General features: G+C 36.1%; 2 protein-coding genes across 5 annotated transcripts in view; one reads left to right on the top strand and one right to left on the bottom strand.

Annotated features, from left to right (window-relative positions):
* The window catches only part of miip (migration and invasion inhibitory protein), a 29,042-nt gene extending 24,689 nt beyond the window's left edge, over positions 1-4,353 (bottom strand). Inside the window, exon 1 of the mRNA XM_058790520.1 lies at positions 4,260-4,353. The gene's annotated coding sequence lies outside the window, so the exon portion shown is untranslated. The remainder of the gene's footprint in view (positions 1-4,259) is intronic.
* The window catches only part of mmel1 (membrane metallo-endopeptidase-like 1), a 30,894-nt gene that overhangs the window by 6,237 nt on the left and 9,281 nt on the right, over positions 1-15,376 (top strand). For all 4 annotated transcript variants that reach the window (XM_058790513.1, XM_058790511.1, XM_058790510.1 and 1 more), the window contains 11 exons: positions 6,158-6,276; positions 7,309-7,374; positions 7,467-7,601; positions 7,689-7,778; positions 8,961-9,097; positions 10,260-10,353; positions 10,483-10,611; positions 12,009-12,107; positions 12,864-12,947; positions 13,092-13,195; positions 13,273-13,331. In XM_058790513.1, coding sequence (XP_058646496.1) covers positions 6,158-6,276; positions 7,309-7,374; positions 7,467-7,601; positions 7,689-7,778; positions 8,961-9,097; positions 10,260-10,353; positions 10,483-10,611; positions 12,009-12,107; positions 12,864-12,947; positions 13,092-13,195; positions 13,273-13,331 — 1,116 coding nt within the window. The remainder of the gene's footprint in view (positions 1-6,157; positions 6,277-7,308; positions 7,375-7,466; positions 7,602-7,688; positions 7,779-8,960; positions 9,098-10,259; positions 10,354-10,482; positions 10,612-12,008; positions 12,108-12,863; positions 12,948-13,091; positions 13,196-13,272; positions 13,332-15,376) is intronic.

Below are 15,376 nucleotides of genomic sequence, written 5' to 3'. Positions count from 1 at the left end.
ATATGATTTAATTTTGCAAGGTCCCTTTTTGTCCTGTTTTGATGTATTTTCTGCTTAAACAGGAAGTTGGTGAAGGACACATCAAGTGGACTGTCCTTTTCAGTGAAATGAGCAAAAAATCCATTTGTTCTATCATTTTTTAATTTTCTTTGTCAAAGAATTACATTGGGCAGGCCTACTTATCAATTTCATTGCAATACAATACCATACCATAAGGCTTATGAGAGCATATATTTTTGCTTCTTTGGTAAAAATCTTTGAAATGCTCAGATCAGCCCACCTGACACTAATAACCATACACAGTTTATGTCACTTAAAAGGGGTCATTAACTTTTTTTTAATTATTATTTTGTACTGTTCTCTGAGGTCCACTTATAATGTTACCAAGATTTTTACATCATAATTTAGAAGTAATAAGCTATTTTTTGCTGTGTTTTTAACGCACATATCAAACGATCTGTACTAACAAAGCAATAGTAATCAAGTAATAAAAACAGTTACTCATGACAGTTGGATCCAATATAGTCGGCAGAGCATCGTCGTTTAGTTTCAATCTTTTTGAAAATCCCGCATCATGTTGTGCCTTGTTTGTAAACGGTAAAAGTGAACAAAGGACCGACTTCTTACTGACGCAGTCTGGAACTTAATTAAAAATAAAGTTAATCCACTCTTTCCTAATGTTGGGATCAGAAGGAAGGCAATGCAAAGACTGTGTTCCTCCACATCTTGGCACTGCACAGTGTCTTGTTGTCTTCGGAGCCATCCTTATTGTCTGGATTCTGCATAAATCTGCATTCACCTCTCGCTATTTACACTACATGCATGAATCGGTGGGCGGGGCTAAAGGCAGTGATGTAGAAGCAGACGTTGATCTTCTGTGGTGGCCGTGTTTAGTTTTTAGATTTACAAGGAAATTTTAAGTCCTGAAACGTACAGGTGTCACGCCTGGTTTTGGGGTTTGTTTCATGTTCTTGTTTTCATGTCTTTCATTTTGTAATTTGATTCATGCTGTTAGTGTCATGCTTCCCTTGCCCTCATGTATTTCTGCCTTGTGTATGTGTCATGTTGTGATTGTGTGTGTTCCAGTCATGTGTCTTGTTCCTCATTGGTTATTGTCCTGTCATGTGGTTCTCAGTTCTGTTTGCTCATTGGTTGGTTCTTGTCATGTGACCCTTAGTGTTTGCTATAAGTAGCCCTCATGTTGCTATTGTCTCTTGTCGTGTATTGGTGTAACCTGCTGTCGGTGAGTCTAGTCTGTTAACGTCATGTCTGACAAGCCAGCGCCTGCCGACCACTCAAGATGCAGAGCTTGGGCCAGGACTGAAAGGACTGATTGCCAGTGCGATGGACCCACCTTTGATGTCGGTGCGCGGCTGGCATCCCACAGGCCTCTACACTTTCAAGCCTCACAGCCTCAAGCCCACTGGGCATCCCACTGTGCTGCCCGTGATGGCGGTGACCATTTTGAGTGTGTGGGCTGCACACTGCACTTCTGAGGCCTCTCCTGTCCACGAATCGGTCTCAGAGGCCTCTCCCGAGCATGAATCTGCTCCAGTGCCTCTAGAGGTGGTGGCTTCTGCTGCAGTGCAGAACCTCCTAAGGCGGTGGCTCCCACTCATGAACTCACTGTCTGCCTTGTCACAGCCTTGGAGGCCGTTCACAAACTCACAGACTGTCCTGTCACGGCCAAGGAGGCCATTCAAGAACTCTCTGCCTGCTCTGTCACAGTCAAGTGGTCTATCCATGTCTGCTCCACCCTGCCTTCCTGCTCTGCTGGCACCGCCATGGCTCCCTGCTCTTCCTGCTCCACCCTGGATTCCTGCTCCGCTGGCTCTGACCTGGTGGTCTCCTGGTCCACTGCTCTATGGCAGGGGTCACCAAGTTCGGTCCTGGAGGGCCGGTGTTCTGCAGAGTTTAGCTCCAACCCTAATCAAACACACCTGAAGCAGCTAATCAAGGTCTTACTAGGTATACTTGAAACTTCCAGGCAGGTGTTGAGGCAAGTTGGAGCTAATCTCTGCAGGACACCGGCCCTCCAGGATCAAGTTTGATGACCCCTGCTCTATGGTCTGCCACTGCTCCACGGCCCAGGTCCTCCAGTGTATCACTGTCTACCACTGCTCCACGGCCCAGGTCCTCCAGTGTATCACTGTCTACCACTGCTCAGGTCTTCCAGTTTATCACTGTCTACCACTGCTCCACGGCCCAGGTCCTCCAGTGTATCACTGTCTACCACTGCTCCACGGCCCAGGTCCTCCAGTGTATCGCTGTCTACCTCTGCTCCGCGGCCCAGGTCCTCCAGTGTATCACTGTCTACCACTGCTCCACGGCCCAGGTCCTCCAGTGTATCGCTGTCTGCCGCTGCTCCGCGGCCCAGGTCCTCCAGTGTATCGCTGTCTGCCGCTGCTCCGCGGCCCAGGTCCTCCAGTGTATCGCTGTCTGCCGCTGCTCCGCGGCCCAGGTCCTCCAGTGTATCACTGTCTACCACTGCTCCACAGCCCAGGTCCTCCAGTGTATCACTGTCTACCACTGCTCAGGTCTTCCAGTTTATCACTGTCTACCACTGCTCCACGGCCCAGGTCCTCCAGTGTATCACTGTCTACCACTGCTCAGGTCTTCCAGTTTATCACTGTCTACCACTGCTCCACGGCCCAGGTCCTCCAGTGTATCACTGTCTACCACTGCTCAGGTCTTCCAGTTTATCACTGTCTACCACTGCTCCACGGCCCAGGTCCTCCAGTGTATCACTGTCTACCACGGCCCAGGTCTTCCAGTGTATCACTGTCTACCACTGCTCCACGGCTCAGGTCCTCCAGTGTTTCACTGTCTGCCTTCGGTCCACGGTCCACGTTATGATTCGGGTCCTGTTCCCTTTCACGGGCCTGGCTCTCCATCCCTCCCCCTGTTCTGCCTCCGTTCTACCACCCTCCTGGACTTGGTGGGGTTTGGGCGTCTGGAGCTGCCCTTAGAGGGGGATATGTCACGCCTGGTTTTGGGGTTTGTTTCATGTTTTTGTTTTTGTCTTTTATTCATGCTGTTAGTGTCGTGCTTCCCTTGCCCTCATGTATTTCTGCCTTGTGTATGTGTCATGTTGTGATTGGTTGTTCTAGTTATGTGTCTTGTTTAGAGGTCGACCAATTCATCGGCACCGATAGTTGATTTGCGGAACTATCGGTTATCAGCTAAAATCCATGCCGATAGTTTTCAGTGTTGCGTCTGTTGCTGGAGTGGCTGAGAATGGTCTGCTGTCATTATACAGTACGAGAGCGGCCTCTACAGATGGAAATCACTGACAGCACATGTTGTTTGTTTTGGCATGTGACACTGCACGTTGCACAGAGCGGGAAACTTCAAACGTGCATTTAAATGCAGCCGACAAGAAATCCTGCTGTGGAACAGAGTGCCATTCACATAGTTTTCCATTAAATAACATTATGTTTGTCCCAAATCATTGTTAATTTGCATAATGACTTCACCCTAGGCTATAAATTATGTATTGTGCATTTTTCAGCAAATCGTTTGTCTTTCTGTGGCTCTAATACAGTCTTGTATGCTTCATAGAGAGCTGTAATAGATCGCGCTCTCTCTTTCCGTTTGCTCTGTTTTTTTAAACACCGAACTTCAAACTCATTTATGCCACATAGTGTAACTGTCCCACTAAGAACCACCTAGTGAGACAAGCCACAAATAAATTTGAGGGAGGGACTCACTGGCCAAACTTTTACTTAAAGGTAAAAGTACATAAACACCTTAAACAAACCCCAAAAACACAAATATACTTCTGACACTGTTTGGCAATGAAGTAATACAACAACATTAACTGACCATTGTCCTCTGTAGAGTAATTCCAACTGCCAGGAGCTTAGAGTCAGTTGTACCCATTATAGCAATGCAGATTAATTAAAGAAATGTCCTGTGAATGATCCAGACAACAAAGTGAAGATGCAAAGACTTGATACCATTGTCCTCTCTAGAGTATAGAACTCTCGGGTTCCAACCGAACACCTGGTGATGAAGCAAGGCCTGGATGCCACTGTCCTCAGGGTATAGAACTTTTAGGTTCCAGGAAAAACAGCAACATAGAACCCCAAAAATTGAAGATGGTATATAAACAAGACATATAAACTAGCATTAGCATGCCACTTAGAAACCAAACAGGAGTTATAAACATGAAAAACAAAATACAGCTTGCCCATGAAATAACCACATATACTACACCCAATAATTAACATAATCCAGAGAAAAGAAAAAACACTTACTAGAATGAGCTTGAAACCAAAGTTTCTCAATCTGGACTCTGAACAATTTGGGTGAACCAAGAGAGAAGAACCATCCTTCCCCAAACAATACTCACTTCTTCTCCCCTCATACCTGGCTATATACACGGGAGAATGCCATCTGGAGCCCCCCCTAGTGCACAGTAGTGGCATAACACCACAGAGAAAACCAGGAACCAAACTCTGGGTGGTTACAATAGTTTATTCTTGAAGCAAACTTATGTCCATTTGGTGATTAAATAAACAGTTTTAGACTGCTGCTTGAATTGAACATGACGCGTCTGTTGTGTGAGACACCTGGGGCTCCAAGACGCAGCGCTGTGCTTATGCACAGTGTGTCACTTGCATTTTTTAAATTTCTTATATTTTGATTAGATAATCATGCAGTGTTCTTAAATGGCAGCAAATAATATTTGAGAGTATACATACAATATCAATAAATTGTGTATGTAATTTTAATATGGCCTTGTGTAGGTATTTCAAGATGGCTATCTTTAAGCATGACTGTTGAAGTTAAATGGCAATACTTAACAATAAGAGTCCATTTGTAACAGCTGTAGAAGTATTGTTCCTATTGTATTGTTAGTGTGTTCATTTCGTTTCAACATTTACTATTACTAATAGGATTCATTTTTACATTGAGTACATTGTGTAATTTTACATTACACAAAAAAATTCTTCTTTTAACATTAGTAAATGATGAAATAACTAATGATTAATACAATAATTAATATTAATATAAATGTTTATTAATTTACAAATTATGGTTCAGTACTGTTACTGCTTTTTAAAAATAGTAAAGCTCTATTTTAGTTTTCGTTCAGTATCCATTTTAAAAACTATCGGTTGATTAATCGGTATCGGCCAGTGTGGTCCAACCTAGCTATCGGTATCAGTAAAATCCACTATCGGTCGGCCTCTAGTCTTGTTCCTTATTGGTTATTGTGCTGTCATGTGGTTCTCAGTTCTGTTTGCTCATTGGTTGGTTCTTGTCATGTGACCCTTAGTGTTTGCTATAAGTATCCCTCATGTTGCCATTGTCTCTCGTCGTGTGTTGATGTTGTAACCTGCTTTCGGTGAGTCTAGTCTACTCATGCCAAGTCAAGTCTGTTCAAGTCATGTCTGTTCAGGTCAAGTCTCTGTTTGGATTACTTTTGTAAATAAAGCTGCACTTGGGTTCTCACTACACTAGCCTCCAGTGGACTATTTGTTACAACAGGGTGTTTTTATAGTACACCGAACTCTTATATGTCAAAAGATCAAGGGAATTTTGACTTCTCAGTTCATGACCCCTTTAAATCACCTTTGTTCCCCATTCTGATGCTCTGTTTTGACTTCAGCAGATTGTCTTGACCACCTAAATGCATTGAGTTGCTGCCATGTGATTGGCTGATTAGATATTTGCACTAACAAGCAGTTGAAAAGGTGTACCTAATAAAAAGTGGCTGGTGAGTGTGAATATTGCCTTAAAGCAAACAGACATGGACTAAAAACCACAAACTGCATTTTATTTTTAAAAGTTGACCATTTCTAATTTGACATGGTATCTTAGATACTGTAAAATATGCAGAAAAAACAGTGCCTGGTTAAATAAGTCCATCTAGAGCATATATATATATATAAAAAAAAAACCACTTACTATTTTGAAATAACGATTCAGTAATATTGAGCTTCCAGTTCATTATTAAAAGAAAAACTGAACATATTAAACGAGTATCTGAGCAGAGTTTTGAGATGTGTGTGTGTGTATATATATATATATATATATATATATATATATATATATATATATATATATATATATATATATATATATATATATATATATTGCCTCAAAGCGAACAGACATGGACTAAAACCACAAAACTTTGATCTCACAGAGCAAATGTGGAGCCTGGAGGATACCCTGGCTGTTCTGAACGCTCGGTACAATAAGAAGACTGTGCTTGAGATGTTTGTGTGGCCAGATGATCGTGACTCCAGCCGCTACATTATTCATGTAAGTTTTTGAATATACTGTACAGTTTACTCTTATGTATGAATAACAAAAACACCAAAAATTTCTGGACATTTACTACCTAGCTAACAGGGAACATTAACAGAACTGTGGCTAACATTCTGGCAAAGTTGGACAAATGTTCTCCAATAACTTATCAATAGAATGTTCCAAACCCATGAGACCTTCGTTCATCTTCGGAACACAAATAAAGATATTTTTGATGAAATCCAAGAGCTTTCTGGCCCTGCATAGACAGTAATGTAACTACAACATTCAAGGCCCAGTAAGGTCGTAAGGACATTGTTAAAATAGTCCATGTGACACCAGTGGTTCCAAAGATGAACGAAGGTCTTACGGTTTTGGAACGACATGAGGGTGAGTAATTAATGACAGAATTTTCATTTTTGGGTGAACTATACCTTTAATAATGTTCTCAAAAATGTTACACAAAAACGTAATTTATGTACATTGTTCATGGAACATTTTTTTTCTGAAATCTTTTAACATTTTTAAATGTAACCGCAGTACTTGATTCAGAATGATCAGAGAACATACAAAATAAACATTTGTAAAATGATAAAATGGAATGTTTCTTTAAGGACAAAGTATAACCAGAGCTGGGTAGATTACTTGCAAATTGACAAAAATTGTAGTTAGTAACGTAATCCATTACATTACACATTTTAGGTAATGTAATCAGACTACTTTTTGATTACTTTTAGATTACTAAATTACAAAACGTTTGTAGAACATATTTTTGTTAGCTGGGTATGGTAGTACCATGGTATTCCTTGAAGTAATACCATGTTTTTTTAGACTAACATGAGTTAGAGCTAACTGCAATTCATTTTTACTTAATAGCCCCTGAGTAAAATGCCATTTGAGCATGAGCTAATGGAACAGAGTGTGATTCTTTGTTGGTTTAATTATGAATGTTGCACAGTTGGATGATCTCATGCATACTGTATACTACAAGCGATTCAGATAAGAAACTGATTTTGTCATTAATCAACATTATTTTTTTTGTCACAGATTGACCAGCCAGCACTAGGAATGCCTTCAAGAGATTATTACCTCAGCGATGGGAATTATAAGAAGGTACATTGTGTCATTTTGCGAGATGCATTCTGTCCCTAAATGCTATAGTGTTATAATAACCAGCAACTCCCTGGTCATGTATCTCTGGTCAGGTGCGCGAGGCCTACCTGGAGTTCATGGTCTCCATAGCAAGGATTGCACGAGAAGACAGGAACCTGACCCAAGATGAAGAACGTGTGTGGGAGGACATGACTCAAGTGCTGGAGCTGGAGACAGACATTGCGAACGTGAGTTGAACTGATGGTAAAACACAACAACCAGAATGTTAGTGATACTGTGAATGTCACGTGAGTGTCTGCTCTGTGCTTCAACAGGCTACCTCACCTGCAGAAGAGCGCAATGACATTACCGTGCTCTACAACAAAATGACACTGAGAGAAGTGCAGCAAGCTTTCAACCTCAATGTAAGTGCGGAAAAGCATTTTAGGTTCTTCAAAGGAAGATTTTTACTATTACACTTCATCCCCCTCTGTCTATACTAGTGTAGTCAATAAAAACAACAGAAAAGCTGGTAGATATACACTACTTTGAGATCTTGATAAGATTTTTTGGTAACACTTTACAATAAGGTTCCATTAGTTAATATAGTAACTAGCATGAACAAACAATGAACAATACAATTATTACAGTACTTATTCATCTTTGTTAATATTACTCAGTCGTTCATTGTTAGTCCATTTTACAGTGCATTAACTAATGTTAACAAACACAACTTTGGATTTTAATAATGCATTAGTAAATGTCAAAATTAATATTAACCAAGATTAATAAACTAATGCCGTAGAAGTTTTGTTCATTCTTAGTTTAACTAATTTTAACAAATGAAACCTTGTTGTAAAGTGTTACCGATTTTTAAAAAATGTAAAAAAAAAAAAAGTCTCAAGCACACCAAGGCTGCATTTATTTGATATAAAACACCGCAAAAGCAACAACATTATGAAATATTATTTTAATTTAAAATAACTGTTTTCTATTTGAATATATTTTAAAATCTGAATTTTCAGCATCATTACTCCAGTCTTCAATGTCACATGATCCTTCAGAAATCATTCTGATATGCTGCATTTGTTGTTTAATAAACATTTTTTGGTATTATAAATGTTGAAAACAGTTGTGCTGCTTCATATTTTTGTGCAAACCATGATACATTTATTTCGGGATTCTTAGATTAATATAAAGTTCAGAGGAGCAGTATTTATTTGGAATAGAAATGTTAAAATTGTCTTTAGTGTCATTTGTGATCAATTTAATGCATCATTGCTACATAAAAACTATGGCTGTCGATAGAACACAATAGCTGAGATTAATGTCATGATTTCATACCAGTCTTTAGAAACCAGAATGAAAAAGTCAAATTCAGCCATAATATTCTAGTCATTTTATTGTTTATTTTTCGGGCCATTTTTCTCCCATTGTTTCCCACAGACGCCTGTTTGAACAAGGATGTTGATCCAGGAAAACATCCTACTTGTCCAAATTATGGTCACCGACTGTTGAAACAACTGTTTTTCTTTTTTTTCCTTTTTTCTTTTTTAAAAAAGAAAAGAGTACACAGTCATCTTATGTATCTCTATCTGAAATTTCAGGGCTTTAACTGGACGCGCTACATCCAGGGTATCATGTCCAGCGTGTCAGTTACGGTGCAACCAGATGAACCCGTAGTTGTGTACTGCTCACCTTACCTGGAGAAGCTCAGTGATGTTCTTTCCAAACACAGTCACAGGTGATGTTTTACATTCACAGCTGTGTGACTCATGAAAAATGTCAATTATGGTCATTCAGAAGAAATAAATATTGCCCAGAGGTTACTCTTTCAGAGCTCTTAGCTATGTTCCACTGAAGTCATCTGTGCTTCTCTGAAAATTGCTAAATGAGAAATAAAATGAGACAAATGTTGACACACAATAAGAATTCAGAGATAAAAAAAAAAGATTGAATGATATTGAATGAATGTTTAAGTTTATAGAGATTTAAGTTGCATGCATTTAAACACAGTTTACAACTTATTAAAGAGATTTCTTACACATTTAATACGCATTTAGATATTTGCATTTGTGAGATGCTTTTATCCAAAGCAACTTCTATTGCATTCAAGCTATTATAGCATTGTTTTTAATTTTTATATTTTAATTTTAGTTTACATTAAGTACTCTGTTGCTCTGTGTTTTTATCATAAGTATTTTCATCTAGTATTAAATTTTTTTTGTCAATGTACATTTAGATTTATGTATTTGGCAGGTGCTTTTATCCAAACATTGCATTCAAGCTATTATATTGTTTATTAACATTTTAAATTAGTTATCATTTTTATAAATTTATTTTGAATTAAAATTTCTTAATCATTGTTATTCTGTAATTTATTTTTATCTCAGTTTTATTTTTAATACTTTATCTTAAAATGATCAGTTATTTGCCAAAGCAACATTTTTCATTTCATGTAGTGTAAGTACTTTCATCTAATATTACATTTTTATTAATTTTCCTTCCTAAACTTTAATACATACGAAGATACTTTTATCCAAAGCAACTTACATTGCATTCAAGCTATTATAGTATTAACATTTTTATATTTCATAGTTTTTTCATTTTAGTTTTAGTAATTTTGTTATTTCTGTTATTTTTATTAGTTTTTATATTTCTATTTAGCTTTAAATAATTTTTATTTCAGTTTTTGCTTTAATCATTTGTTAAACTTAGTCTTAGTAACATTTTAACTTAGTTTTTTCATATACTATTTATATGTATTTCAGTTAACGTTTTTAGAGTTGTATTTTTATTTATTTTTTGGTTAACAATAACACTTTTTCAGTAATCCGCGACAAACACTTAAAAGACTATAAACCAAATGTAATATTAAATGGTCTGCGCACATGTGATCTCGGCAGGACTCAGCAGAACTATCTGGCGTGGATGCTCATCATGGAGAGGGTCAGCAGTATGAGCCGGCGCTTCAAAGACGTGAGAGCACACTACAGAAAGGTCAGTCTCGCTCTGAACTCACACAAACAGTGGACAGCTCTCGTGACATTTAACAAGGTTACACAACACGGGGGATCTCAACCTTGTTTTGCACCCATTGTCATGGTTGCGTTGTGTGTGTTCACTCAGGCTTTGCATGGCACTACGGTAGAGGAGGCGAGGTGGAGAGACTGTGTCCGTTATGTCCAGGGAAACATGGAGAATGCCGTCGGGGCCCTGTATGTCCGGGAAACCTTCTCTGGAAACAGCAAACGCATGGTAAAACCAAAAACACACACCACAGACATAACAGGAACATCCTTCTGCAATGCTTTATGTAACCGGCTCTTATCAGATTGACATGGTTTGTTTAGACTGTTCTGATGATGGTTTCAGTTTAAGTCAGGATGAATGATTTTATATACACTACCAGTCAAAAGTTTTTGAACAGTAAGATTTTCATTTAAGTCTCTTCTGTTCACCAAGCCTGCATTTATGTGATCCAAAGTACAGCAAAAAAACAGTAAAATTCTGAAATGTTTTTACTATTTAAAATAACTGTTTTCTATTTGAATGTATTTTAAAATGTAATTTATTCCTGTGTTTTCAAAGCTGAATTTTCTGCATCATTACTCCAGTCTTCAGTGACACATGATCCTTCAGAAATCATTCTAATATGCTGATTTGCTGCTCAGAAAAAAACCCATTTATTATTATGTTAAACAGCTGAGTAGAATTTTTTTCAGGTTTCTTTGAGTAGAAAGTTCAGAAGAACAGCATTTATCTGAAATGGAAATCTTTTGTAACATTATAAATGTCTTTATCATCAGTTTAAAGCATCCTTGCTAAATAAAAGTATTAATTACAATTTGTTTTTCTAAAACAAAAAATTATACTGACTCAAAGCTTTTGAATGGTATAGTGTATAATGTTACAAAATCTTTTTATTTCAGATAAATGTTGATCTTTCTATTCCTCAGAGAATCCTGAAAAAAATGTACTCAACTGTTTTCAATATTGATGATAATAATAAATGTTTCTTGAGCAGCAAATCAGAATATTAGAATGATTTCTGAAGGATCGTGTGACATGAGTAATGATGCTGAAAATTCAGCTTTGATCACAGGAATAAATGACATATTCAAATATATTCAATTAGAAAGCAGTTATTTTAAATAGTAAAAATATTTCGCAATATTACTGCTTTTGCTGTATTTTGGATCAAATAAATGCAGGCTTGGTGAGCAGAAGAGAATTCTTTAAAAACATTAAAAATCTTACCTTTACTAAAACTTTTGACTGGTAGTGTATCTCTGCATACATATAGCTGTATGTGGCTTTATATAGTTTTCTAAAACAGTCAAATAGTTCAACAATCAAAAAGACAAAATGTACCTATATTTATGCTCTTAATTCTGGTCATATTGTGAATGATTTATCTTTCTTCATCATATTTCATCAAAACAACATTTATTTTCAGCAGATGTCACGTCGGCCTCCTGAAAAATCATAATTTATTCCCTTATCCTATAGTAAATCTTTAGTGCTATTAATTGCTATTACAATTTGAATCAGATTAATTGCATGATATACCAAAAGGTGAACAGCTATTTCAGCTATGTGATAGATGGTATGAAAAGGGTTGTTGACTTTTAATGTGTGTATGCACTGTTCAGGTGCGTGAACTGATCAGAAAGATTCAGGAAGCTTATGTGGAAACACTGGAAGAACTGAGCTGGATGGATGAACAGTCCAAGGAGAAGGCCAGAGAGAAGGTGAGATGCTATTAATGGCAGCAACTCCTAATGAAGAGTTTATTCCTTATTTCCATACTTTTTTTGTCAGCTGAACATCTTTGAATTAAAATTATTTACTTGAAGTGTCCTCTAAAATTTTAAGTTAATATTTTAAGACTTTAAATTCATGTTTTCATGGTTCTCTGATGTTGGACGCAGGTAATATATTTTTAATAATTTGTTCTTGATCCTTTCAAACCCAGTGGTGAATATAAGAAATTTGAGATTTTTATATAATTATTTACTGAAATAAAATAATTATTTATTAGGATTTAGGAATTTAATTTTTTTCCTTGAAGTACCCTCTGAAAATGTAAGATTTAAATATTTTATATTCATATTTTCATGGTTCATGACATGCAGTTAAACAAATATTTTTATTTAAATAAATACATATTACAAAATATTTGTACATATTTAAATAATAATAACAATCATATTATTATCATTATTATTAATAATAATATTTTATATTTATATATAATATAATATAATATTTTCACAATTAATGTTATGCATTTTATGTATACTAATTTTATCTCATTTTATTATCATTATAAACTGGGTTTCATCTTAAGCTTATTTTGAATTAATGCATTTTTATTTGTTGTTGTTGTTGTTGTTATTATTATTATTATTATTATTATTATTATTATTTGTATTTACTATCCTACAGTCTGAGTTGTTCTCGCTTTCTAAAGTCCTGTATTCCGTGATGTTTTCCTTGTTTTGCAGGCCATGGCGATATCAGAACAGATCGGTTATCCCGACCACATCCTTGAGGAGGAAAATAAGAAATTGGACGAGGAATACACACACGTATGGAAACTCAGAGAACCCTGACCTCTAAAGAAATTAGCATCCGAACCAACTAATATCTCGCTCACATAAATTCAAGAATGATGGCAGCTCAGACAGAAATACATCCATGTGATATTATCTGTCTCTCTCTGAATTTCACAGCTGAATTTCAGTGAGGAGAACTACTTTGAGAACATTCTGGAAAACCTGGCAGCTTCAGCCCAGAAAGGTCATAAGAAGCTGAGGGAGCCCGTGGATCCTGACATGTATGAAACACAAACACAAATACCATTTTTTTCTTTTGTGACCCTGTGTCATGTTTTTCTCCTTGTCTCTGTTTTAGGTGGATTATTGGTGCGGCTGTGGTCAACGCTTTCTATTCACACAACAGAAACCAGATTGGTAAGATCACAGCCATATAGTAAGAAACAATATTCTATTGTATAATATAATATAGAGTATTATGTAATATATAATAATAAATTATTAATAAATGAAATAAATAACAAAAATGTGTTTAACTCTCACAGTAGAAACCAGATTTGCAAATTCACAGCCATATACAATAAGAAATAATATTCTATTATATAATATAGTACAATATTATGGAACAATCAATTAGTAATATATTTAAAAAAAATTAATAAATTAAAATAAAAAAACACATTGCACTTACACAACAGAAACCAGATTGGTAAGATCACAGCCATATAGTTAGAAATAATATTCTATTCTATAATATAATATAGAGTAATAAATTAAAAATAAATGTAAAATTTAATAAAAAAATTTAAAACGGTATACTTGCACAACAGAAACCAGACTGATAAATTCACAGCCATATAGTCACAAATAATAGAATAGAATAATAAATTAAAAATAAATTTATAATTTTGTAAATTTAAAAGAAAAACTTTACTTGTACAACAGAAACCAGACTGCTAATTTCACAGCCATATAGTCAGAAATAATATTCTAGTATAATAGTTTTTATATAATATATAGACTAATATATATTATACAGTAAAAAATTAAACAAATTTAACAAATTACAAAGATTAAAAAAAAAAATTGTACTTGCACAACAGAAACCAGACTGGTAAATTAATAGCCATATAGTCATAAATAACGTAATGTAATGTAATGTAATATAATAATAACATAATATAGAATAATAAATTTAAAATAAATAAAAAAAATACAAATGCATTGTACTTGGTCAACAGAAACCAGACTGTTAAGTTCATAGCCATATAGTCAAAAATATTCTATTCTATATTTTATAATGTCATTTTCTTTAATCGATTTACCACAAATGGACAATGTAGTAAAAAAAAAAACCATTGCACATTTACTTGATAATTCAGACTTAATTTATCATAAACAACAACAAAATGCCTAAACACACATCATTACAGCTCCACTTGAGAAATCCAGTCAATCTACAGATCCAGCACAGAGCGGTCTAGTCCAGCACTGAGATTCACGGTTGAGTAAACAGATCTTTCCAGCAGAGAAGGCCACAACCGCACACTAAAATAAGCAGTGTTGTCCAAATGTGGGTCTTCTGTGAAGTATTTGCTCTGGTCAGAATTCTCCTAAGCTGTTGAGGGCTCTCAGTATAAATGCTTTCTCAGCCCATTGTCATAATGGCTCTAATGCCTGTAGTGCTTTTCTCTTGTAGATTAAACAAAGCTAGTTTCAGGCTCCACTGCCCACAAAGCTTGTGCTTCCAGAGATGGGATGTGGATGCTGAACACGCGCTATTCAGACTGCGTTAATACAGAGATTACAAAAGCCAAGCGATTATGCAGATTTTCAGCGGGAGAAATTTCCACATAATTACTCTTAGATTGCACATTTTAATGTTCCTGGACAATCTGGGAAACACTTCAAGCTGAATTGCCATTTGAGAGACAAGAGCGGCAGCTGTAACTGCTATAGCTGGAGGACGCTACACAGTCCTTCTAATACAGCTTCTGCTATCTAGTGTACACCATTACATTCACATTACTGAGCGTTTCTTCAACTAGGGTCTTGTGGGGACTCTTTAAAAGTCCCTTTCACACTGTTTTTAGTATCTAGTAAAAGGTAATATATTTAAAATACATTTTATAGTTCAAATCTATTAACATATTTACTGATATTTCGCTCAAGATTTATTTGGAGTACTACTTGTGCACAATGCACATTTCTTAATATTAAGCCTAAAATGTGTTTTAAAGTCAATGTTGATGAGGATTGCATGATCTCTGATCTCTGATCTTCCAATTAAGCAGACTTTAACCAGTTTAGTATACTAATAGAACAATTGCAGGGTATTTTTATTAAATATATAAATGTATTACAAAATTTACTGCCAGATTCTGGAAGATAAATTCTTCAAACAGTGGTACAAGAGGATGTGATGCTGGTCCTTCAAGAGTCACTCTCGACTTATCTGTCCA

Source organism: Onychostoma macrolepis, chromosome 11, assembly GCF_012432095.1.
Source record: "Onychostoma macrolepis isolate SWU-2019 chromosome 11, ASM1243209v1, whole genome shotgun sequence".
NCBI classification, from domain to species: domain Eukaryota; kingdom Metazoa; phylum Chordata; class Actinopteri; order Cypriniformes; family Cyprinidae; genus Onychostoma; species Onychostoma macrolepis.
This window is presented reverse-complemented; position numbering and strand designations above follow the sequence as displayed.